Source organism: Podarcis vaucheri (assembly GCF_965113315.1).
Source record: "Podarcis vaucheri genome assembly, chromosome: 6".
Lineage (NCBI taxonomy): Eukaryota > Metazoa > Chordata > Lepidosauria > Squamata > Lacertidae > Podarcis > Podarcis vaucheri.
Genome location: NC_138764.1, coordinates 74,740,099 through 74,767,378, shown reverse-complemented (window position 1 = coordinate 74,767,378; position 27,280 = coordinate 74,740,099). Strand labels below are relative to the sequence as shown.

At 40.2% G+C, this 27,280-nt stretch overlaps 1 protein-coding gene across 5 annotated transcripts; it reads right to left on the bottom strand.

Annotated features, from left to right (window-relative positions):
- Positions 1-149: 149 nt before the first annotated feature.
- On the bottom strand, positions 150-27,229 carry CEPT1 (choline/ethanolamine phosphotransferase 1). Of its 5 annotated transcripts, none has more exons than XM_082226980.1 (9): positions 27,093-27,229; positions 24,475-24,884; positions 17,955-18,102; positions 15,444-15,585; positions 6,938-7,022; positions 3,472-3,603; positions 2,182-2,340; positions 1,700-1,825; positions 150-1,219 (listed from the first exon to the last, which is right to left on the bottom strand). In XM_082226980.1, exons 2-9 carry the CDS (start codon positions 24,811-24,813, stop codon positions 1,100-1,102), a joined length of 1,251 nt encoding a protein of 416 aa, XP_082083106.1. In that variant the 5' UTR covers positions 24,814-24,884; positions 27,093-27,229; the 3' UTR covers positions 150-1,099. The 5 variants fall into 5 exon arrangements, with proteins under 5 accessions (XP_082083106.1, XP_082083108.1, XP_082083107.1 ...); XM_082226982.1 differs by having other exon boundaries at positions 24,475-24,880; positions 27,093-27,228; XM_082226981.1 differs by having other exon boundaries at positions 24,475-24,880; positions 26,963-27,093.
- Positions 27,230-27,280: the final 51 nt, after the last annotated feature.

The following is a 27,280-nucleotide window of genomic DNA, read 5'->3' as shown; positions in this document are numbered from 1 at the left end:
CCCAGTTGCTTCGCAAGAAGCCTTTGCTAGGAGAAACTAAATATTTTATGTGCAAAACATGGAGTCGCTTTGACAGCAGGAATCCACTTTTATCAGTTCAAATAAATATTCCGCAGAATGGCTCAAAATAAACATAAGGATGGTCACAGTTATGAGAATTTTCTTATTTATTAAAGAGCAGAAATAATTTTTTGCATAAATTTTATACAAAAAAAGTAACTGTAAATTTTGTATAGACTTTCCACTGAAGAAAACAGAAATAAATTCTTTAAATGTTTATTTTTTAAAAAATAAAATAAACTGAGATAACCACACTACCGCATGCGGACGCTCACCCCCACATCACAGGGTACCGGGGGTAGAATTTTAAAGATAAAAGGTGCAGTTCAACAAGCACAGCAGCTGAGCAACTTGAATTCAGCAGACACACACCACCCAACTGAAATGAACAGAGACTGCCCAGCCACAGTGGATTGCTTGCAAAGATGGCACTTTAGACGCCTGGTTTCCAGTGACAGTGCTGTGCCTAAGTGTCGTTTTGGATTCTTAAAAATCTACCTCTGGTATCAGTAACAGGTGAATAACGAGATCACAGTCCAGACTCAAAAGTCAAAGACATTCCAGCCACAAAAGCTAGTGGGGGATCTGTGTTTCACAAGCTCAACTCTTATTTTTTGAGTGGGTACTAAGTGAGTTTTTTTTACTAATAGATGATTTCTTAAAATTAGAAAGCAAATTGTCTTACAGCTTGTAATCACACTGTATTAGAGTACTCTGTTATTGGGAATCCATTTCCCCAAGAGTTTATGCCGTGTAGTCAAGGTAATTACAAAGACAAAGCTTTACTCTCTGCATGCTTTCCTGGGCACACAACCAGCAGAGCAGGCAATATGCATGTTTGACTGGAGAGTGCTTGGGATTCCCCTTTTGTTGGAGGAGGCTAGCTAAGGAGTAACAAAGAGTAGAAGTTATACAACATTATTATAAATTAGATTTGTTCCTATCTGCTCCAGTTTTCATAGTCTCCTCAGTGTGTTTGTAACCTCTCCTGTAGAAAACAGTTGTGAGTTATTTCTTATTGTGTCAGTGACCAAGTTAACTAATGATGATTAGAATATGTGGAAAAGGTCTTGATCCTGAAGACATGGATGTGAAGGTGGGAAGCGATCTGATTGCAAACACTGACACAGTATCGGAGCAAATCAAAAAGGGAAAAGATCTGGAAGAAGAACATAAGTTACATGTGACATCCAAACATAAAGGCTCAGAAATAATTTGTTCTGCAAATTTTGTATCCATTCTCTATGCAATGGGTTCCTCTCTTCAGTTAAGTGTAGAATTATCCTTGTCTTTCTGAAACAAAAGGCTTTTTCTAAACTCTAAAGCAGCCTTCCCCAACCTCCAGCCGCAGGTATATATTCCCTATTCATTGATATTCGACTCATAATGAATTCTCTAGGTTATGTACAATAAACTAAATATAAAGCAAGATTAAAAATCAAATCAAAACAAAACCCCCAAATGTACGCCAGCATGCAAGAATAAAACAACTGCTTGGAAACTTATCTATGCTGCCCAGATTTTTTCTGTACCATTCCCTCGTTTTCATTAGACATCTGCAAAACTAAAGTTGCTTACGTTAACGTGAAAGAACACACAAGGATATTTTTCATGCCCAGAAAAATAAGGAAATACTTACCAGGGCAATCCAAAGTACAATATACTCGTCAATAAAGCTATTAAAATATTGGTCCAGAAACAAGAGTGCTGGGCCTATGAATGCTGTGTCATGCAGATGCATCTCACTCTTGGTCATATGTGCAACCTGTTGGGAAAAATTAAAACTCATAAATATTCTATTTCAGCATCTATACTGAATAATTTAATATTGGAGGGGAGGTGTAAACAACTGAATTCTGATTTCTCTTTATAGCTTGGGCTATCACCAATTTCCCAGGGCATACTCTGTTGGAAGCAAATGAGGCGTATCATTACATATGCCACTATACAGCTTTCATAAATGCAGTATTTGAAAGAAGTTTGGAAAATCATTGTTTGCAGCTGGAGAAAGAAAGTAAACCTTTCACAACAAAGTATACCATATGAGACCAGCAAATACTAAGAGTTAAGTACTTTGCTTGTATTTATGGGACACCTCATAAAATAAATTCTCTAACTTACCACCAGTTTGTTAGTTATTTTAGCAGAAACAAAACCAAAAGTCAGTATGTAGAGGCAAGGATGCTTTTCAAAGAGTTGCACAGCAGATTTCTTGTAGATCATAGCGGCTAACGCGATGACGGATCCAATGTGAAGAAACGGTGAAAGGACACTTGTTCCCTACACAGAGAAAGAGCTTTGTATTTATCAAGGGCATATTACAGAAACAAATATCTCAACATGCTATCTCCAGAACAACTGGAGGCTGGCTGACTGTCCTTTTGTAACATTCTAGCGCTACATTATTTAATCCACTCAGCTGGCAGTAAGGAAGTGTAGAGAAGGATGTCACCTGGCTGTGTGGTTGGAGTCGCTAACAGAAAAGCAGGCACGGTGAACTTTGTGCTGCATGCCCGGCCTAAGTGCAATTTCAGTCACAAAACAGCTTGATGAAATGCAATTCTTACCCAGTTCTAGCCTAACAGATGTGAACGGATGAATTTTTAAAGCACAAGTGGCCCAGATATTTTCATCTGGATGACGAAACAAAAACAATGTCTAGCACTACATACTAAAAAGTCAACCATCTTAGTTTAAAATGCAAAATCCACAAACACATCTATTGAAGATCAACATTTGTACTGAAATCTGAAAATAAGTGTGGTAGATCAGAGACATGGTTATTTCATCATCGGTGAAAAACGGAGAACCATTTACCATGTGAAATCTATGAATCTACCCTAACACAACCAGCAGGCAAACAAAAAAAAAATCATGTCAGAAAATTATAGGCCTGGGTCAGATTTTTTTTTTTAAAAAGAAATTTCCTCATTTCCAAAGCCCCTGAAGCATTTGCATGTTTCATTTAGATTGGGATAGGGAATATTTTTTAACTCGAGGGCTCCCTTCCCTCAAGGGTAACTTGGGGTGTGCATGTCAGTGGTCAGCAGGGCTGATGCCACAAACATCCTGCCCACACTCCATCCACACACACAATTTTCACACATCCATACATGATGATCTTTGCCAGCCACTGAGAAAGAGGGCTCCCTTTCTCAGCAAGTAGCTGGGAAAAGTTGCCAATTTCTTCCATCAGCAGCTTGCTTGGCTTCTGTACTGAGCACAGAGAAAGAGGTTTTGATAGGCAACAGGACTTGACGGCCAAACTCCTTCCCAACTGTGTTCCTTATGCCAGTATGCAAAGTAGAAGACCATACCAATAAAATGAGTCCACTCAAAGACATATAGTATTCTAAAGACTGGCAGGGGAAAAGGGAAAGTGAGTTACCCAAAAGGTAAAGAAAAACTCACTGCTATAGTTGATCCATTTTTGCCAACACCACCTGTGAAGATCACACCAAAGTAGTTTGTACAGGAGAATATGGTTCCTGCTACAGTACAAAGAGCTGGAAGTATTTTCACTGGGATGTTAAGCACTGGAATCTTAACAGGAGAGGAAGAAAAATATGGACACAGTTTAAAGAATTCTAGATTTCAAGTAAACTCAAACATTCCACTTTTCCAAATCTAGTATTTGCGAACTACCTAGAAACAACAGGGGGTACAATATTCTTTCACACATTACCTTTCAGATAGCTGAAGACCTGTATCCATGATGACAACACAGGAGAAATATCAGTATTTGAGAACTTATTCCTGGGGAGAGCAGACAATACTGAATGGACAGAGGAGTCAGTATTTAGGTTTCCATTCTGAGGTGGTCAGAAACCAGGATCCATGAAGTATGGTGTGGTAGTTAATGTTGACCTACCACTGGCAGGAGCAGGGTTCAAATCTCCACTCTACTCTCACCCTACTCTACCTTACAAAGTTGTTCTGAAGGAAAAGGGGGGCAAACCTGCACATCCTCTTGAGTTCCTATAGGGGAGGTGAGATATACATTAAATAATAATAAAGAAATTGGAAGTCACATAGAGGCCAGACTAGATAGGATATGTCTAAAGAATCAGGAAAGGACATTTCAAGATATTTCAAATTTTCATGTTAAGAGCTTAGAAATGAAGAAAAGCAAATAGAAAAGTAAGTACACAGGGCTGCAGTGCTGGGTGAAAACATGGTCAATTTCTGTACCCTGGCCAGTGGCCAGAGAGGTGTTCTTGGGATGCTCGTAAAGCTAAACAATAGGGTGACGACATTCCTTGTTGTTTGTCTCCAGCATCCGACAAAGGTATACTGTCCCTGAAAAATGATGGTTCCATTATAATGCATAACAGTCATTGTTGATCAACCCTCGATGAATTTATCAAATTCTGTTTTTAAGCCACTTATGCCTGTGGTCATCACTGGATCTTGTGGCATTCAATTCCCTAGGCAAAATAGCATTATGTGGAAAAAGAACTTCCTTTTGTCAATTCTGAACAGCCACTGTCAATCTGTTTTATATAATTAATTTGCAAAATCCTGACCACCACCAAACTACAGCTGGTAGGGATGTTGCACTTACTCTACAGTATTATTCTGAAACTCTTCCCCTGAAATTTGAACTAAGAACAGTATTTGAAAAACAGTGATATGAACTTAACAAAACCAAGAGAACTGTAAAGAAACAAAAGGGGCTTGTTATTTAATTTGAAGATTATACCTCACCTTTCAATCAAATGATTCTCAAGACAGTTTACAAGTATGGGGTAATAAAGCAAATTCACACAAGCTCACACATACACAGCCTAGTAAGCTGATGGATGCTCTCACAAGTCCCAGGGCAACTGACAGTTGTAGCACTGTTCTCTTTAAGCATAAGAGGTGGGGAACAGATTTCCTGGAACAGCAGTTTCCTTGGCTAATGGATGGAACCAGGCTGATCTTCCCCTTGCCATGTCTTCTTCCTGGCAGGCAGGGGGGTGCAACATCCCAATGGCCATTAGTTTCTTGTCAGTGGCAGACACTAGAGGGTGGTCTTGGCACACTGGCACACACAGATGGTGCTGCAAAAGCCATTTGACAAATCAGTGGGGAGCAGGACGTCCCCCGCCCTTTGGCATTAAATCAAAGTCCCACAGTTTGAGTGTAACAGCCTCTTCACACCAATACTGGCACACAATGAGATTAGGGGAAGGAGTGGGCACTCAACCCTAATACAGGCTTTTGGCTAATTAAACCATCTATGGCCTTTTAAAATGTGGTGCGGGGGGTTATTGTTGTTTGTTTGGTATGTATTTTTGTGTTTTTATATTGTCCACTGCCCTGTGATCTTTGGGTGAAGGGTAGTATAGAAATTTAACAATTAATTAAATTTAGTAAATACTGCTTCACAGCTTCATAAACTATGTTTTATGATGACTTGAACAATCATCCAAACTAAGCCAAGACCTGGGATAGCACAACTGGTACAGCATGAAACTCTTAATCTCAGGGCCATGGGTTCAAGCCACATACTGGGTGAAAGATTCCTGTATTGCAGGGGGCTAGACTAGATGACCCTCGTGGTCCCTTCAAACTCTACAATTCTATGAGTCAATTAATGACAATCAACCAAATTTTCCTATTAACAAACAATTCATTTTTTAATTCTATAATGGCTGCACACACCACCACTGCAGCTTTAAAAAGAAGTGCTTTTAAATTTCTTTTTAAAAGAGTGGTGAGGAACAGCATAACTATCTCTCTCCCATCATGTCGTAAACATTTATACAGGCATTCATTTACTCTTTGGGAGGCTGTGCACTTTCCATCTCCCTTGCTGAGCTGCATACCTAGTAGCAAGGTTAACAAAAGGCATAGAAGATAACAGCAGTATAGTATCAGCTCTCCCCCCCCCCCACCTTCTGCCTCTCTTCCATCAGCTGTGAACAGAATATTGCTCTATTGTCTTGTGAAACTATTGGGCAAATGCTGAAGTGCCACAGAAATGCCCTAGAGAGAAAAGTGGAATGATTGAGTACATGTGCAATTGAAATAATAAGCAAACATTTTAATGATACATTTTCCTCTATACAAGTGGAGTTGTGTTTTTCCCCCCAGTATAAGAAACCACCAAAATAAGCAGCAGTTGTCAAGAAAATCTAAAAAACCCCACTGTGTATATAAATAGCACCATATTAAATTTTCAGAGCAGACTTCAAAATACTTTTATGTGTTTTATACTTCAAAGAAAGCTAGGCTTACTTTTAACCAGGCTTTTCTTGACACACCACTTCCTTTTGAGTGTAACACATTAACATTAACTCACATTTTGCAAGTTCCACATTATTTATTTATTTATTGTATAATTAAATTGTAGCAGAAATTTGATTTGCAGCAAATTAGCTTTTGATTTTAAGATAGCTTACAAAACAAGACACACACAGCTATGTTATGGACCAAATTTTTATATTTTAGTAGACATACATATAGCATGCTCAAGCAACTATGGCAGCCAAATCATCTTAAAAAATTATTTAGTCGGACATAGTTACCAAAGATTTACCACTGCCATCGCATTTACGCTCAGGATCTGCATCCAGTTGCAATAGTCCTCCCTTTCCAAATTTAGCAGATTTGTGAACTGTCCATCAAGATGTGAATGCTTTGTTCAACCAACAGACCAAGTTTCTCCTTAATGAATATGTGTTGGGCTCCCTCTGCCTAAATGGCAGCACATAATACAAAGGAATGATTGCTTTAAATATCTTGTGGGATGAACCAGTGCAATATAGCCAAAATGGGAAGGTCTCTCCAACAAAAAGGAAAGAGATACTGTTCTAAAAGTATTAACAAAATGGGTTGGGGAAAATAAACAATGTAAGTTACATGTGATATACAAGATGAACAGAATTACCATCGCTTGCCAAAATGTTGGTCCTCCAATCACTGCCAGTAAATGCATGGTTATTATGAAGACTTGAACTTCAGTCACATCAATTCTGATTAGGTACAAAAAAGCCAAAAAAGCACAATTACTCAAAGCCAATTATAATCCATCTGCAAGCATGGCAGCGCTCCTCTATCATGCACAAGGTAAAACAAAACAATGGAGAAAATGTTTTCTTGATATACTCTTGCTGTACCGCTATTTGTTAACATCACAGCACAGAAAATGGAGATCTAGTTAGGGGTCGCAATTCTAGACAGTTCTAGATCAGGCATGTGTCAAACATACATAGCCAGAGGTGTTTTAAAGGTTTCTAGTGAAGTCAATCAACTGGCTGTATAGGCAAACTGGTTTTAAGTGCAAGATAGATTTCCCATTCCACCGATGACTGGCTGCTGGACAGGTTTTCAAAACCCCTCTGGCTGCACCTCTGCTTCTCTCCTACCGACACCATGACTGTCTAGGAGTGTGGCCAAAAGGAAAAGTTGGAACTTGTTTACTTCTTTCAGCTAACCATAAGCAGTTGCAGAAATGTAAGCATTAAACCTTGCCCACCAAAAAAAAGAATTCCGACTCTTACTTTCTTGAAAAAAATGTTTGCCCTCATCACAATCTTTCTCCTTTCATTCTGTCCTGCTATTCACATAGGCATGGAACTGCTACCAGTCTCCTAACCATGGATAAGACATTAGGACCCTCACCTCTCAATAATAAATCTTCCCTCTTTATTTTTTCCCATGGTTAAATGTGATACCTTCGGGCAGTGACCATGCTTAAAGCTAACCAGCGTTTGAAGCAGGTTTGCAAACTCTGGTTAAGAAGCATCCCTGAGTAGCACCAAATTGGTTAAGGCAAATAAGGTAAGGGGATTTGCACCGGAGAAGGGAGGAAGGGTGCAAGCCTGCAGCTTGCTACCAATATCTTAACCATGGTGAAGAGCTTGGCAGTGTTACACCTTCAGTGAACCATCAACACCACTGTTTTCTACTAGTCTTAGCTAGTGCTGTTCTTTTGAAGGGCACTTGGTCGCAACTCTGAAGTTTGTGGGGTTTGGGTCTTCCTTAATAGGCCAACTGACACTTATGGGTAGTATGAATAAGCCATACTCAGAGTAGCCCCAGTGTAACGATGTAAAGACTGCATGCAGCATACATGTTTTCACCATTTATTGTTAATTATGCAGATTCATTAGCTAAGAGGCCATGGTTGGCTGTGGACTACAGTGCTCCTGTTAAGCAGGTGACCATGTTAGAAAGTGAGGGCACATTCCTGGGTACCCTCCCCTCTTCTCAAAGGTGAGCAATGCCAACAAAGCTGACAGTGCTGACTTTCTGTTTGATGGATTAAGATTCTTCCATGAGTCACAATAAAAGTTTAATTTCAGATAATCCTGTCTTGTCTTTCGTGAATGAGAAGGAGTGCTGCTGAATTCACAGAGAGTAATAAAAAAGTTGCATATGTGTACATACTCCATTTGTATAATGATAAAGTATATAATTGTATGTACATAATATAAAGAAAAATAAATAAATCATGATTTCTTAATTTGCCACATGCTTTCTACTCTCTTTCTTTTCCACAGGCATTACTAATGGACACCAATGCACTCCCTTATTTTCACAAGAGAAACATAATGTAGACCTTAGCACTAGAAATGAAATGCTTCTGTTTATATGTACTTTATACCTACAATCTACATAGGTTCAAGTTCCAAAGCCAAATGGGGATGTGCCCGCATCCAAGGGCCAATTACAAAGGAGAGTGTCTTCACACCCAGAATGAGTTACATAATTTCTGAAGGCACTTGGTTAAGTGAATGGCTCATAACTTCTAACAAACGTTTGGCCTCAAATCACTGCTAACATAACATTTAATACTCTGTTGTGGCAGATGCAATTACTGGTTCAAAAACTTTAATTAGTTTCATCTATGATGGCAGGAGGGGAAATATACACCAAGAACAGAGAAGAACTGGATTAAGCAAACTTGTGTAAATCACACTGTTAGTCAAAGAGAAAACTGAGGCAGCAGAGAGAGTACAGAAGAGGAAGAAATATCTGAAAGTGGGAACAGGATGGGTTTGTGAGAAAATATAATAGATTAACATATGAAGTCTTACAATGAGAGACTATAACATTTTCAAAACACTCCCTTCAAATACTTACAAACTGTGTTAAATCCATTTTATGTCCCACATATGATCAGCATTTCAGGACCACACTTGCACTATCAATTATGTTTGTGTCAGGGAGAATCCCTATTATAAATTGACCTTGTGAAAGAAATAATGTCTGCATTTCAATTTACTATTTTTGCTTTAATTCAGATTTTATTAACCATTATTTTATGTTTGAAGGTATTAAATGCATCATTTACATCTTTAAAATCTAAGATGTGAGATCTCAACTTTTTTACATTAAATGTACAAAGCTGAGGTGCCAGTTAAATTCACCAGGCACAGGTTCAGATATGAACTTGCAGGCCATATTACTGGCCTGAAAGAGGCACATACTGCAAATCACCAACTTATTCTTTGGTTCTGATAAAATCTGAGTCAGAATTTCTAGCTTACTCCCAACACACACACACCACCTACTAAATGACAACTTTGTACAACTAGAAGTAGTCCCACTGGGATATATATACCCATATTTTTCGCTCTATAAGACGCACCAGACCACAAGACGCACCTAGTTTTTGGAGGAGGAAAACAAGAAAAAAAATATTCTGAATCTCAGAAGCCAGGACAGAAAGAGGGATCGCTGCGGAGTGAAAAGCAGCAATCCCTCTCGCTGTTCTGGCTTCTGTGATAGCTGCGCAGCCTGCATTCGCTCCATAAGATGCACACACATTTCCCCTTACTTTTTAGGAGGGAAAAAGTGAGTCTTATACAGCAAAAAATACGGTATCTCCTGGCTGCACAAAGCTGTCAAGGGTAACCAGGGTCAGGGAGAGTTGCAGGCCTTTCTAATGCCTGTGTCTTTGATGGCAGTATCCGTAAAAATCAATGGGGGCAGGTAGCCCCCACAAAGAATACTGCCAACCCAAGGGTCTTCAGGTGGGCATTGGATTTCCCTCCAAAACTATTTTCATGGGTGCAGCCTTTTAAATCTTTCTATTTAGTGGAACACCGCTCTATTAGACTGAGATGGGGAATTTTAAAAGATTGCACCTGCAAAAGACCACTTGTGGTGGTGCATACTCTGAAACAAAGTGGGACACCTTCTGTCTAATAGTTTTCACGGTGCAGCTTATTTACCTCAAAATGTTCAGTCAGTTATGTGCAACTCCAGGGGCCATTCTACCTCAGTCCTCATTTCGCCATGTACTCGTTTGGTCTTGCTTTTTAAAAAAAAAATCTGATCAGACGTATATATGAAAATAGAAATAAAAATGACAGCTGCTCCACAGAGTTGGGGCAAGTTAGCTGTAAAACTCGTGAAAAAAATATTCAGGGTCCTGTTGACTTGTCACAGTTTTATTACGGTATGAGCATCCCTCAAACCTGGAGGTCTTCAGTTCAAATGCCACCTCAACCACTACTCACTACAGGGTTGCAGCGAAACTACTATGCCCCAGCATCTGTCCTCCTCAGGACCTTACATTGTTGCTATAAGGATTACAGACCCCATGTTGCATTTGAACAGCTGAAAGCATGATATAAATGCTATTCCCCCCCCTTACTGATATTACATGCTGGCACAGCTGACTCTCAGTTTCAAACTTATCAGCAGTCTGCTCTGCAGCTTGTTTTGTGCCCCACACCAAGTCATCCAAACTGTATGCTGCTTCATACAATATGCCAGAAATGCTTGACCAAGGTAATCAGTATTTCCTGCAACTTTTGGTATGAGCAGAGTACAGCTAGCTCCCATGCCCATGTGCCTGAGAGTCTTGTTTGGAATGGGACTCCCCACCCCGACCCCACTTGACTGTATCAGGAATGAAACAGACTTCAATCCCTAAGTTTAGCAAGTACTGAAAAAAACAACACCCATATGCTACTTGGCAACAGGTACAAATTAGATTGAGAAAGGTTGTTCCAGCAATCTTTCTGTGTGAAATGACTTTTGCTTTCACAAATAATATTAATAGAAAGAGGTTCAAGAAAAGGACAGCAAAGTTAAGCAAGATATTGAGAGATTCAGAAGACCCAAGTTTAGTTGCTTTCTTAGAATTATGTCATCTTGAAGAAATAACATATTCATATGGGATTCTACCAAGCAACAGAAAGCTCAAAACCCCTTCTAAGAACTTGAATTTACTTTACTAATATCTAGGTAAAGGGAAGCTGGCAATGGAATTTCGGTTTATGAGGAAATTACATCACTATTACAAAGATGGTTAGGAAAGATCCTATAGTGCTCTTTCCTAAGCGTGAGGGCAAGGAACTCTAAAACATGACTAAAACTGCAATCCTAACCCAATTTACCTGAGAATAAGTCCCACTCAATTCAGTAAGACTTACTTCTGAGTAGAAATGGTTAGGATTGCCCTGTAAAAATACTTTTCTAACATCAATATATTTCACGATAGCTAACTATGTTAACAATTCTTTTTCCTGGTGGAAAGGTTTCTAGCAAAAAAGGGAGGAAATATTCCAAAGGTGTTCCAACAAAATTAATCCAGACCTTATATATAGAGATGGTTCCACCACTCTGGCATTCTGCTCTTCAAAGAGGTGAAGTCAGTTCTGTGTATTTTACAGTAGCCAATAGGGGAGAAAACACCAGAGTTTCAAAACAAAGCTTTTTTTGTTTTGTTTTAAAGTAAACAGGGGCGGAAAAGTTCAATAATCTGAGTGAGTTTTTATTTTTCATTCAGTCATTATGAGTTGCCTTTAAAACAAATGTCCATGAAATATCACCAGGAAAACAATTGGCATTTTTGCAGTTACTCTGTGCATGACAAAAAGGTGCTGCTTCTAGAGATTTCATGCCATTGTTCATTGGGTAACACTGATTTGTATCTGTTACCGTGTTATTCCAGAACCCAGGTCCCAGAGTTCCTGTGAGAAGCTGAATTATTGCAAGACAGAGTTCAGACTCTGTAACATCAAATCTATGTGTGAGGGAAAGAAACATTTAAAAACAGCTTGCTTAGAAATCTTCAACTTAATAGTTCCATAAGAACAGTTTTTCACACTGTATTAAGGATACAGACTTGAAATCAGGGTAATCTCCTTCAGAATGTTATGACAGTTGCAATTACAATTATAGAGAAAAATGAAAAGCAGTAGTAAATCCACATCCCATACAATTTAATTCAATCCCACTGGCGTCAGTGGTAAAGTGCCCATTGAGTTTAATGGCTTTGGACTGTACTCATAAGGAGTCTGAAAATATTATAAAAGCAGTGCATAATTCAAATACAAATTACTAGGCAAACACCACAGAAATTGAAATTAAAGATTTACATTTTCAATAACAATACTGAATACAATGAAATTTGAAACTAAATATTACGTCAGTTGTAACAGTAATATTTTAACCCAACGAATGCAAATAAAGATAATATGTTTACAATCATGTGACTTAAACTTGTGTTTAAACTTGTGTGTAAATTTTACTTTTACAGTGGTATCTCAGTTTACGAACAGTCTTGTTTACGAACTATTCCGTTTATTAATTCCGCAAAACCGGAAGTAGTGTTCTGGCTTGCAAACTTTACCTTGGTCTACGAACGGAAGCCGAACGGTGGAAGGGCACCGGTGGCGGGAGGCCTCATTAGGAAAAGCACGCCTTGGTTTAAGAACAGATTTGGTTTAAGATCGGACTTCCGGAACACATTAAGTTCAGAAACCGAGGTACCACTGTACTCAGGAAAAGCAGCTATAAGAAGGAAGCTTTACTCACACTAGATTTTTTAAGCACTTACACTGGTCTCTTTGTAAATAAAGCAGTAAGAAGAATGTAAGGGGGCTGTGCATCTATTTTATATTTATTAAAATATTCCACGTTAAGGCTGAAATGGTCTGCAGAACATTGAACTCACGTGCAACTTACTTCTTTCTTTAGTTCACAGAAGACTATTTGTTCTGCACCAAGCAGACAGTCTACTTTCAAATTTAGCTAATGTTTCGGTCACCATGTATTGTTAAGGCTTGTTTCCCCCAACTATCATTCCTGCTTTAACATTACCTATGAAGCTTTGAATCTAGTAAAAATGTACTCTTCAAACTGTATGAATGGTAACTGGTGACACTAGCATTATACCTTGTGGCACCGCAATGAAGATAGGAGACAGAAAAGCTGAATGTGAGAAGATGTCAGGTCACTTATTGCTAAACAAGCTTCCTACCCTTGAGATTGGTGTGGACAATAATTTGCATGTTCTGATTTGATTAGTCAGTGATTTTATAACTTAGGTAGAAACAATATTTTTTTTTTTTGCCTTTTAAACCTGCTAAATCCTTAACTAGTGATCTGTAATCACTATATTAAAAACAGGCACTAAAACGTGAATTGTATTTAGGGAAGGAGAAACATTCCATGATAGGTAAAGCTAAAGAAAGGAACATTTTAAAAAATAACGACAGCATTCAACATGCAAAGTAAACAATTATTGCAATCTAAGCAATGCATCTGATTTTTTGAATGCTACATTTAAACATTTGGGTAATATTCAGCATTAGTTATACTCAGTGCAGCTACTCAAGTCCATTTTTAGGCCATTATAATCAAATATTTGCATTTAAATAAAAGAGAAGACCTAATGAAACAAAGCTAGCTGAACTAGCACAGTCTACCAGATTGAAATGAACCAATCATATTTTTCAAAATGTATAACACATTTTCTTAAAGGTTACAGAACAGAATGCTTGTTCTTTCTTGCTTTGTCAAATAAAACAAACTTGGTTAATTAGTGTACATTTCAAACTGTAAAAATGTAAATATAGCATATATTTAAAGATGTGTTATTTAATATTATGTAGTTCTTTTTGCCAGCAAAGCTGCTAAGCTTATGTCTCACCTCATGTTACACTCAAGCTTGGGTTTCATTTCATGATATACACTAACTAACCTAGTGACAGCCTAGTGACTCCCTAAACTGGAGTTCAGTGAGCTCTCCAAAATCCAGAATTGTGGGTCAAAGACAATTGCATGAAATCACTGCATAAAACAGCTACATAACATTTATCTTGAGTATGGAGAAGGGTGGGCAATAGAAAAAATAGACATATACACAGATTCCAATAAGCATATCTTAGAATTTGCAGAAAGGAAGTTAGGCTGCAACACTTCAGCCTGAGAGAAACTTTAGCTTCCATAGTAGCAATTGAATGGCCTACATTGGTCTATTTTCTACTGGATGTATGATATTATTAATGCTCCAAGAAAGCAATGCCCTTCTGAGGCACTAATTTTAATATTAAGTACGGTAATTAACACACCACTGTAATTTTGAGAGACAGAAGGGATTAATCCTGGCAACTGTCCTTCCTTTCCCCATTTTTTTTAAGTTTACCCAAAACTCTTGTTTGCCTGAATTACTTTTGCCCTTCAAAGCTAGTTTTGCAATGTTTTTATACAACACTGAACTCTAGTGCACTCCATTAAACTTTCCCACTCATTTCTTCCCTCTCCTCTGGCCTGTATCTGCATACCAAAGCAGGTAAAGCGGGAGGCATCTAAAGAAACCAGTATGGCTGTATAAGGAGCTTACAGATGAGCTGAGTTTTAAGAAGGCCATATATAAGAAATGGAAGAAAGGGGAAATCACAAAGGAAGAGTATACCCGAGTAGCCAACAGTTGCAGGGAATGTCTGGTGGGCCAAAGCTCAGAATGAGCTTAGGCTTGCAAGAGAGGTTAAAAATAATTTTTTAAGTGTCTTCTTTCTTCCCCCCTCCCCGCCCCCACCTTCCATTGTGGCCACCATGAGCAGCAGGTGCAAAAGTTGCTCCACGGCTTTACAAAGTCCTGCTAGCCAGAGAAGGGAGTTTGGACTGTGGTCTAAAATGGAAAAAACAGAATTGCATGGCACCTAATTATGTCTCTGATTCCTACACTATCCTTAATCAATCTGTGCTGTTAATAAACTATGATCAGGGACACCATTGGGGCCGAGCTATTTTGGGGGGGGGGCAGTTTTGAGAGGGTGGAGGAGACCGAGCGCGGAACCAAGCATGGCACAGCTTCAGTGGCCAGCTCCTCCTCCTACCACGGAAAGAGGCCACATGAGAGAAAGGAGCCACTGGCCACTGAAGCCGCACTGCACTCAGCACCATCCTGAGCCGCCTCCTGACATCCTGTGTGTGACACTGCAAGTTGGTGCCTCTTATTCTCAACCTGGTTATTCACTATGATGAACTGAAAGAACAATTTAATTAGCACTACTTTTGTTTAGGCCAAAACACTGCTTCAATATACTCTGCCATAGATTATAGATTTGCATATACCTTCTGACTGACTTAATCACTTAGCAGTGTAATGTTTGGCAATATTAGGTTTCTCTCTTAGGTGGTTTACTTACATTCCAAAGCGCAATGTTCCAGAGACATATGTCTGCCAGTGTGCGCAGTAAAACATGAACGTTCCAGCAAAACAGCAAAAGAACATCCAGTCAGGATTTGTCCCCAGCTGCACAGCAATACACGTTCCCAAAACCACAAACACTGCAGAAAAAAATCAGTTAAAATGAGCATAGATTACAGATTTCAAAAGCAAAGAATGAACAAACAAATGTGTTCAATAGTCTGTAGTACGCAGTTGGCACTCTCTTTTACTTACTGCTCTGTATTTTTGATGCATGGTCATAAGAATTTTATGATTCAAGATCAAATATATGCATAAAGTATAGTCAGAAACAAATTTCAACAGTCAAAGTAACTAAACTAGAGAAAACTGGTGGGTTCTCAGTTCCATCAGAATTTATACTGTTACACATTTTAAATATGAAAATAAAATTACCATTGAGTTTTAATAACTGCATGATTTAGATTGCAAATTTTAAACACACTTGTCTGGGAGTAAGTCTCATTGAATGGAGTGAGAGTTACTTCCAAGCGGACACACATAAGACAACTGCATGGTAAGTAACATTTCATAACCACTGGGCAGCCCAATTCTGTTATGGTTAAGTTAATGTGGCACTACAGCAGATCCAGAATTGTTAGATTGATACTGTAATTCTGCAAACATAATAAGAAAGAGGAAAAATCTGACTATTAGGATTAAGCACATTGGTTTCCTTTTCTTGTGTTATAATTCCTCCTGCTTCCCCTAATCAAGGTAAAGGAGCGCGAAATTGATGAAGCAGTATTTGCAATAGCTTTGCTCACTTTGCTGCCCTTTTGTAGCAAAGTACTTAGTACACAGGTTGTTAGACAGGAACTCAACTACCGGTACTTAATGTATCATAGCATTAAGCATCACTTTAAGCAGCACAGCTAATTTTGGTTGCAACTGGATGAGACTGTTCAGTGTTTTTATCAGAGGTTCTTCATGTTTTATTCTGTTTAGTAGGTTTAGGGGTGCTTAATAATGTTTTACTAAACATTATTTCTTAACTAAAAGTTTTATTCTATTTTATATTTAACATCCAACTTACAGCAAAACACTGCTAAAATATCACAATTTCAATTTTCATGTCTAAATTTGGATGTTCAGTGAGTTCGACAAAATGGTCCAACAGCTAAGAAAATTACACATACAGTTTCAGTGTGTGTGTGTGTGTGCTTTGTACCCAAATTTTGCACACTAGTCACATCTTAGATAATGTTTTTAAAAAACCTGTTAAAGCTACTTTGGGGGCTTCAAGGAATTGGGCAGTCCCTGAGCTAGCCTACAGGACAGTTTGTGAAGCTTCTGAGTCTTAGGCACTTGCAATCACTGACCATGTGTGGATGGGACTGGACCAAGTTAAAGCAAAGCAGTGTTTCAACATATAATCTCTGTAAGTCCTTTCCACCTACAGGAACAGGGCTGAGACTAAGGGAGGTCCATCACATGGACACAGGTAAGAGCTCAGAGAGACTCTGCCTAAGGTGCACTTGGCTTCAAGTTTGGTTGGACAAGTTGAGGGATTGCACAAAGCCTTTGTTCCTGAGGCTCAGGAGCTTCCCTGAGTTGTAGCATGTAGGCTAACTCAATTTCTGGCATCTTATTAAACAACCTTATAATCTTTCATAAACTCCCTTCTGATGTCTAGGATTTGTTTGGAAAATGGATGAAATTCCAGGGGAACTGGAAAACCATGGTGCTTTTCAACAATAATGAAGTGAGAATGAAACTAAAAGACTCAGATCAGTTTGCACATCACATTGAACCATAATTCAAATAAGCTATTGTTTAATGTGAATGTGTAGCATCCTAAGTGCTCCAGCCAGGAAACAAACCACGGAGTGGCATAGCATGACCCCAGAACCTGGGCTTGTGGTTTGTTTCTCTCCAAACACATGGAAAAACCAAGGTATGCTAACCACTTATGGTTTGTGGGGTTTTTTTGTGGGGTGGGAAGGATTCATGAGTCCAGGTTTGGATGCAAGACTAAATCAGACTATGTATGGTCTGCTTTCCAGCAACATGGCAGGTGCAGGGGTGAAGTGCCTGTGATTTCAGTGGCATGTGCAAGCATGCTGCACTCTCACATTAAACCATCACTTCTTTTAACTATAGTTTAAGGTACTCAGCTCTACTTTATTGCATCTTTGTTCAAAGAATCTGGACAGGGGGTAGATTAGAAATCTAAATGCCCAATCATATTTCAAATATTTAAATACTTTAGATTTACTGTCATTTTAACATAAGGATTTAAACTATTTACTATGAAATTAAAATTACCTAGTGAAATTTTGATTCTGTATTAAACGTACTAGCTAAACCTTGAAAGATGGCACAGGATTATACAATCAGAGTACATTATTTTCATTCTGCCAGAGCGCCAACAGTTTTTCTTTCTGTTTGCAGTTCAGTATCCCAAGTATCCTTCAAAGTATAAATGACTTAACAGACCCTTATATTTCAGTAATATATGACATAATACCTGTGGACAGTGAATCACAGCCATGGTCAAAAAGTTCTCCCAAAGGGCTACTACTATTGGTTCTTCTTGCTTGCTTCCCATCTATAGCATCCAAAGACTGGTATATGAAAAGGCCACAAGCACATGCAATATATGCCCAAGCAGGTGCCTAAGAGAGAAAGTATGTGACTGCAGTTAATGTCAATAAAAAGTTTACAGGGTCTTAAATCAGATGTGGTTCTCCCATGCTGCAAATTTATTCCCAGTTTTAACTACAGTGGTACGTCGGCTTACATACGCTTCAGGTTACAGACGCTTCAGGTTACAGACTCTGCTAACCCAGAAATAGTACCTCGGGTTAAGAACTTTGCTTCAGGATGAGAACAGAAATTGTGCTCCAGCAGTGCGGCAGCAGCGGGAGGCCCTATTAGCTAAAGTGGTGCTTCAGGTTAAGAACAGTTTCAGGTTAAGAATGGACCTCCGGAACAAATTAAGTACTTAACCCGAGGTACCGCTGTATCTGTAAAAGGTTATAAATATTCCCACTTTTCTGGAGTGTGGAAAACCTAGCTGTGATGACATGGTTTGCCTCAAGTACTCTTACAGTTTAATCTGACACATGAAGCTAGTCTCACTCTGCTCAATAGGTCCCACTCCCAAATACCCATGTATTGTGCAGGATACCTGAGAATAAGTCTCAAAGTCCAACAAGTCCTAATTCCGTAATGTATCTCTGGTACATTCATCCCAGAAAAGCATACCTGGCTCCAAGCATAACACAGGAACATAAGAAGCTGCCTTATGCCAAGTCAGACCATTGGTCCATCTAGCACAGCACTATCTACACTGACTGGCAGTAGGTCTGCATTATTTTTAGACAGGGGTCTCTGCCAGCCCTACCTGGCTATGCCACATATTGAACCTGTAACTTTTTGCATGCAAAATGAAAGCTCCACCACTGAGCCACAGACTTTCCCAAAATATTTTCTGCACCAGGTTGTGACTTTGTTTTATACACCCAAACACTTGAGTGTTGACATCTGTCTCTTACTCACTCTCAGTGGGTGGTTTTTAGCTGCTTGCAGTTTTATTGTGATGGCTTATAATAGTTTTATAGCAGGACATGTGTACTTTGGCAACTTTGTGGGAATGTTTGATCACTTGTAAGTTTTTCATATTTGTTTACTATGTAAATCACCTCAATATCTTTGAGTATAAGGTGCCACATAAATAAAATAATAAACTATGCACTGTTATTGTCTTAGTTTTACAGTTTATGTAACATACTGGAAAGAAACAAATTCTCTCAAAATTTACCCTTAGCACAGATTCTATGGCACACATTTTTACCAAACATTTACAATGTCTAGGATTAGGCTACTTCCCAAATTTCTTAGATTTTAAAAATTTCAATACTATATAAAGCCCTCAGTAAATAACTTGTTCACACAATTACTTCTCCAGCTTTGAGCACTACATTAGCTTTCCTATAGGTGATTCTTACCAGGACTAGAAACACTGCATCCTACTTGCCAAGAATGTAAAAAGGCAATCTCTGGCCATGCTTAAGATACACAAAGGAATGGGGAAATTTTCAGAGCTCATTTGGGCTAAAGCCTCAAATAATCTAAATCACTATTTCAATACATTTTCAAAAATGCATAGAAATTTCAAAGGCCCCATGTCAAGTGGGAATGTTTGATTCCTGCATTTTATTATTGCATACCACCCTAGAAACAAACTGGCACCCATTCTTGAAATAGTTAACATTTAACTACCAATGTGTATTTAAGAGAACTGCAGTAAAGGGGAGAAAATTTCAACAAACCTTTGATATATAGATATGAGTGATTTGGGTTTTGGTGAATATTTTTTTCTGGTTTTTGCCATTTTTTGGTTTTACACAAAGAAATAATAATTTCTTATAAGGTATGAAGCCTGTCTGCTTTACTGGGTGATCATAAAATATAAGCTGTATACTGCAGTATCAATATTATGCAAAAAATATGCTGATCCAGCCATCAATCCCACTCTCAAAAGGAAAACCAAAACAGTGCTCTGCAATACAGCAGTATATCATAAATGCTGATCTAGATCTTTAATGCCTTGATGAGCAACAATACCTAAGTCTGTATCAATTAATCTCAATTTTGTAATAAATACTGTTGCTAGTCATTTTATATATTTCTATGACACTTCCTCTAAAATGTCGTCTCGAACTATAATTTCTCTGCTCTATTTTTCTCCTCCCCCTCTATTTAAACATCATCAGAAGCCTAAGTAAATATTCTTTCCCTGTCTTACAGAAACAACTCTGTGCATGTCTCAGGGTGTATATACAGATAGTTACTCAAAGAGCTGAGGCAGGATTTTAACTGTAACTCAATATATGTCAACTTGTACTTCTCAAGGATTGCTAATCAACTGGATGTTTGCAAAGTACTATCTTACATACTTGTACTACTTGAGAATAACTTAGTAGTAAAGCAGCATTCTTGCTCATTGTTTAGAAGGTGACATTGAATCACACATGTATATTTATGAAATGAGTATGAGGAAGACATATGAAATAAATAAACAAGACAGATGTAACTAAGTAACTTCAGCATATATGGGGTTTCCAAGAAGTACCTTAAATATTTAGGGAAACAAGAATTACAAGATAAAGGATGTGTCTCAAGGCCTTCCCAATTGTGTTCTGAGAGTCTGATACAAAGTACAACACTCACACTGGATTGTTGTCAGGAGGAAAATGCCTCTATTGATAGCAGAGTTTAACTGTGCTTATGAATAAAGTGGTTCTTCTAAAATGCCAGATCCATGGAATCTTTTACTTGTACAGTGCAGGTCCAGAAGTACTGATCCCCAAAATCTTATGACTATTTGCACTCCTAATTTTGCTCTTGTCTTGACAAGTAGCAACTGGAAATACTCAATAATACTAAAAGGTAGACGTAGTACTTAATGGATAGATTAAATATAAGAAAGAAGTATTACCTAAGTGGAGTTATGCAAAGGCCACAGTGCTGCTCTGTGCCCTCATTAATTACCTGGATGAAGGAGTGGACAGCAAATACACAAAAAACAAAAAAATAAAAAGTCAAAGGGAGGGAAGCTATAATAGAGAAAAGTGTGAGTTTTGAAAACAAGATCCAGACAAGCAGTAGCATTACTAAAGATTTTTTGGTAACTAACAAAATTAGCACAAGTCAACAATCTGACCTGAAATCAAAAGAGACAATGAAATGCTTACTTTTATTATTGAAGCAATTCCTCTATGTAAACCAAAGATGGAGAACCTTTTTTTAGTCCAAAGCCTGCATTACCTTGTGGGGAATATTTCGGGAGAGCACATGCCAAGTTGTACAAGGGTCCAGAAGTAAAAGTGGGCAGAGTACAGTGACTCTTAACTTTCTTCCTTTCGACCATGCAAAGCAAGTCATCCCTTCATCCAGGCAAGCAAGAGGTGTCATCACAGTTTAAGGTCACATTTCAACCAGACAAAAACACATGAAGAAGTGTTAGGCAAAGCCTTTAAGAAGTGTGGCCTAGGAAGACTGGGTGGTCTATGGAGAGTCCCATGGGCTGCTGATAGAGGTCTGCAGAGCTATATCTATGGCTCAGTTTCACTAAATAGTCCCATAAGCAGAAGCCCCCTATCCTCCCCCCATGGCCCCACAAACAGGTGTTGGGGGAGGGTTGGAAAAAACCCCAGAACAGCACATGTGGGAAGGAGAAGACAGTTCATTCTATCAGGAAAATAGTAACGCTTGCGCTGATGGAGCAATCTGCTTAGTGCTACGCTGAATTCCTCTCTTAGACTCTGGGTCTGAGGTTCCTCACCCCTGCCATAGGCAATAATATTGTTCTGTTGAGCCTATAGGCCCTAAGCAACTTAGGACTCAAATATCTTAAAGACTGCCTCATTCTCTACAGACACCCCCACACCCCAAATGTGAAGATCAGCAGAAAGGACCATCTTAGTAGTTCTACCTCTCAGAAGTTCAGGGTGGTGGCGGCCTGGAAAAGAGAATTCTGTTGTGAAATTCCCTCCTCACAGAGGTGAAACTGGCTTTTTCCCTATATAGCTTCCAGCAAATGCCGAAGACTCACCTCTTTACCCTGGCCTTTGATACTTGAAATGGGTGTTTTCAGGGCCCACTTTATGCCTTTGATTGTAATCAATTTTAACAGTTATAACACTGAATTTTAAATTGTTGTAACCCACACTGGGACATGCTCATGAAGGGTAAGTAATACATGCAATGAACAACAACAACAGGGGTGGGAAACTGCATCCAGATAATGGGCCAGATTCTTACCTCTTCTAACTCATGGGCCAAATTTGACACATGGGTGGGGCTGCCCACCTCTCAAGCACCTGATGTTACAATGATGTCAAGTGATACGGGGCTTTGAAGCCCTGACAATCAGCTGATTGTTGGGACTTTAATGCACAGCACAGAGCTCTTCAAAATGCTGATGACCAGCTGATCATTGGGATTTCCTAGCAGAGCTGAGGATTGCAAAGAGGCTTGCAAAACTGCTGAGGTTGTGCTTGAAGTCCTGACAACCAACTAACAGTGGTGCTTCAAAAGCTACCTTTGCCCCAACCCAACCACCTTTTTACCTTCCCACACCTGACACCATACAGTAATACCTCTGGTTACATACCATCCTCCTTGCGAACGCTTCAGGTAATGAGCTCCGCTAACCCGGAAATAGGTGCTCCTGGAAGCGAACTTTGCCCCAGGATGTGAGTGGAAGTCACGCACTGTAGGCGCATGTGCAGCGGGACGCCCTATTAGCGAAAGAGCGCCTCAGGTTAAGAACGGTTTCATGTTAAGAATGGACCTCTGGAACAAATTAAGTTGTAACCGGAGGTAGCACTGTATATGAAGTCAAGGCAGCTGGGCATGCCTTGGCCAAAATGGTGTGGCAGGCCAAATGGGGAGGTCTGGTAGGCCAGATTAGGCTCACAGGCTGGAGGTTCTCCACCCCAATATAAGGCCTCATTTGGAGTATCATGTGCAAAAAATGGAAAAGATCCAGTGAAGAGCTATAAAAATGATCAATTGCCAGAAGAGTAAAAAGAAGAAAGTATGGTTATCCTAGGAAAGAACCAAGATGCAGGAAGGGAAGGAAGGGGGGGGGGGTTATTTACCTATTGATTAGAGTCAAAATACGGGAAGGTATAATTAGAATTCCCTAATATTTGGAACAGTCACTGAACTAACTACTTGAGAAGTTGGGAATCTCCATTATGCGCAGGCATCTGTCAAGAAACTTAAGGTGAACCTGCTCCTTTCTTAGAAGAAGAGAGATTAATTAGGTAATACTTGATGATGCTTTCAAACCTTAAGATTCTATTTTTAACATGCTATTTATATTTTATTTATTCAAAAATTTATATAATCTTCACTTTATCTATATGGATATACATAGGCACCTGGCGAAGCACAATACAGATCAGTAGTAATCCCTTTCACATATAAGTTTTCGAGCAGGAATCCTGCTAAGCAGCTGCTAAACACTACATAAGTAAAGGCAGAAAAACAAGTATCTCAGCACAAGCAAGTTTCATTAGTAGGGTGCTGAGTCACTTAGAGCTTATTACATATATATTTCATAGCAGTACAGATGGAAGGAAAACAGATCATGTACTACAGAAAGCTTCTTGAATTAAGGAAAAGATATCTATTGCAATGGTGTGATGTGTGCAGAGTCCTCCAATATTTGATAGCTGAATTCCAACAATAAACAGCTCAACTTTTGCTTCCCCCCACATATATTTTAAAACATTTTAAATCTCCAGGTCTCAGAGAATGACAAGAGCCTGGTAGTAACAGACCTTGAGAGAGAGGCATTTTGATATTCTTCATATTTTTCATGTTTATGTTTGATATCTCTGCCCTTGTTACAAATTTTATGAGCTCCACTGCTAAACTTTCTATCATTCTCACATTCTGTCACACATCAGTCAACATGCATTGCATAGTGCTCATGATATTATGAAAATCTTCGTGAAAATGAACAATGTATCTTATTTTGAAATACAGTGGAAATACAATCCGTTCTGTGATTCTCTTCGTCTAGTGGTTTTTTCGTCTTGCGAAGCAAGCCCATTGACGGATTAGCGGCTTTTAGCGGCTTATCGGATCAGCTGATAAGCAGCTTAGCGGCTTAGAAAAAGGGGGGGAGGGGAAAAAAACCCGCAGGAACTCGCAAGACATTTTCGTCTTGCAAAGCAAGCCCATAGGAGATTCGTTTTGCGAAGCACCTCCAAAACGGAAAACTATTTCGTCTAGCGAGTTTTCCGTCTTGCGAGGCATTCGGCTTGCAGGGCACCACTGTAATTAAGGATTGTGCAAAAGTATTACTGGGAATTTTAGAAACATAATTTAGATCCTTTAAGAGCAAAAATTACATACATAAAACTCCAGATATGTCTGTTAACAGAACACCAAAGTAAAACATAATACTGAGCCGTTCAACAGTACAATCCCTTCCTCAAAGAAACATTAAGAGATATTTAACTTACCTGCTCTGTAGCTGTCGGACAGTAACACACTAATATTATGGTTGTGCAGATGTTTATTATCAGTCCAACTATTGTAATCAGATTAGGGGCAATCCAAGCTGGTACTCTTCTAACTAACCATTCCCAGTAGCCTTGCATTAGTGGTTCAAGCAGGGACCGTCCAGCACTTTGATACTTGTGTTCTTCTAACCGTTTTAGCTGATGTTTTGTCAAAGGTGGCGTAGGCAACTGAAGCAGCTTGCTTAATGTACATCCTGCTGAAGGAACATGACCATAGCGCACAGGGGATTCCAACTGCAATTCCCCACATCGTTTCTTCACGGATCGATTCCCACTCATGGATTTATTAGCCTTAATGTTGTCTTTGACAGATTTTAACCGATGTAAAGTATCTCAAGATCCTGGTCTATCTGAAACATAAAGTATTTAGATTAATGTAACAGGTGAAAAGCTGTCAGGAATGTCTCAAATGTTTCAGAGCAAAACATGAGATATTTGAAGGCCCAATACTACTCACAAACAAAACAAACAGTGCTCAGAGATTCACATGATAGAATAAGTGCCCCCACTACTATTAGACAGAAACCATAAATTGAAGTTGCAGCTGTTACTGATCTCTTTATTTTAATGCATTCAAGACAGCAGGAGTCATGGTTAGTTTCTTCCCAGCACTAACAGGGGTGAGCAAAGCATGTGCAATCAGCTCATGCATGGTAATCCATGGCTTACAGTTTACAATGACATGTGAGCATGGCCACAGTGTCTGTCCCAGGCTATGCTGTTCTTCAAGTTGGCTCTAGACAGAGAAAACAGATCAGCCAAGATTTGCAATTACGGTAGTTTGTGGCCACCAACATGGCATTTAGCAGCCATTACGCGGGTGGCGCTGTGGGCTAAAGCCTCAACGCCTAGGGCTTGCCGATCGAAAGGTCGGCGGTTCGAATCCCCGCGGCGGGGTGCGCTCCCGCTGTTCGGTCCCAGCGCCTGCCCACCTAGCAGTTCGAAAGCACCCCCGGGTGCAAGTAGATAAATAGGTACCGCTTACCAGCGGGAAGGTAAACGGCGTTCCGTGTGCGGCTCTGGCTCGCCAGAGCAGCGATGTCACGCTGGCCACGTGACCCGGAAGTGTCCCCGGACAGCGCTGGCCCCCGGCCAATAAATGTGAGATGGGCGCACAAACCCCACAGTCTGTCAAGACTGGCCCGTTCGGGCAGGGGTACCTTTACCTTTACCTTAGTCACAACTATAAGCTACTTTAGGAGAATCTGGACATATTCAGGGACATAGGACAAGGACTCAAACTATCTGAGGGTAAATACAAGGAACAAGTTTAATAAGTAGTCCCTTTTTGATTGGGGGTATTTGGACATGCCAATTTCTCTAAATGAAACTTAAGTTTGTACTTCAAAGAACCCCTTTTTATTTGTTCCTTGCTATTAATACAAGCAGAAAGCATCCATCTGGTGCATTATGAGAAGTAGTTTTGCAAAGAGTGACAAGAAGTACAGGAAAGGAGAAAACTTTTACAGGATTCAGCAAAATAAATAGAAGATAAAGAGATAAAACTGAAGCAATCTTATTCAAGTCTTATGGATGATACAAAATGAAAGCATTTTTTTTCTTGAACTCCCTCAGGTTGCCTAGAGTTTCAGAAATCATCTATCCCTGAAAAGTACAACAGAAGCTTGCCAGACCCTTGCTAATAATTCACTTCAGTTAAATAAGCAGGTCAGAAGCACTGAGTCAATACAGTATCAACAGTCACAAACTAAAGAAAAAGCACAGTGCCAAGATCCAGTCCAAAGTCTCCACTCTGGTCACCAGACTACAGAAATTACTCCAAGGATGGGGTGGGGGATGAGGAAACCCCACACCTGCCCTTAGGGAAGTGAAAGAACCGCACTTTCACTGTCAGGGCACATACTTTGCATGTAAGCCTCCTGTAAAGAGAACAGGGCTGCCATAGCGGCTGAAGGGGGGCGAGGCTGATTGAAAGACCTATACCTGAGACCTTGAAGGGCCGCTACCTGGGCTAGATGGGCCAACGCTCTGGATTCCATGCCTTGACCCTCCTGCGGTCTTGAGACACTAGGTGCAGCCTTGTCATGAGCCTGCCACGCCTGTACCTGACGCAAACTGTGGCATACCTGCGTGTGTGTTTGTAGCGCGGAGGGTGGTTGTTTTGACTTGTCCCAGCAGCGGCACCCGCTCCGATTACACGGCTCCAAGGACTGACTGACATGACACGAACTGCGGCAGCCCACCCCCCTGTCTCTCGCTCTCTCTCTCTGGCACCGGGAGCCACGCACCGTCCCAGGCGCGGCGGCCGGGGAGAGGAGCCAACGGCAAGGGCAGCCTCCAGGCTCCGCTTAGCGCAAGCCACCCGCCCACCATCCCCTGCGCAGATGCCCCGGCGGGCGAGAAGAGACCCCCGCGAACCGCCTCGCCGAAGGACCCCGGTGGCTGAGGTGGGGGGGGGAGAACTCACGTTAGCCAACCCTCCGCTGGGCCCGGAGGAGACCCGGCGCCGTCGAAGGCCGAGTTCCCACCACCAACACCGCCCCCCGCCCGGCAGAGAACATCGCCCTGAAGCGCGCCGAAAAACACCCGGCATTTACCTCAACCAGCCTCTTCGCCCAGGCGGCGCTTTTACGTCCCTTTTGCGGCTGCCGTAAACAAGGCCGGGTTGGTGGTTGCTTAGGACGGGCGCGCGAGCGGGCAGAGGCTCCTAACGGGGAGCCGGCGGGAGCGCGCGCGGGCCGGCGGCAGGCTGCTTGGCTGACTCCAGGGACGCGCCTGGAAGGGA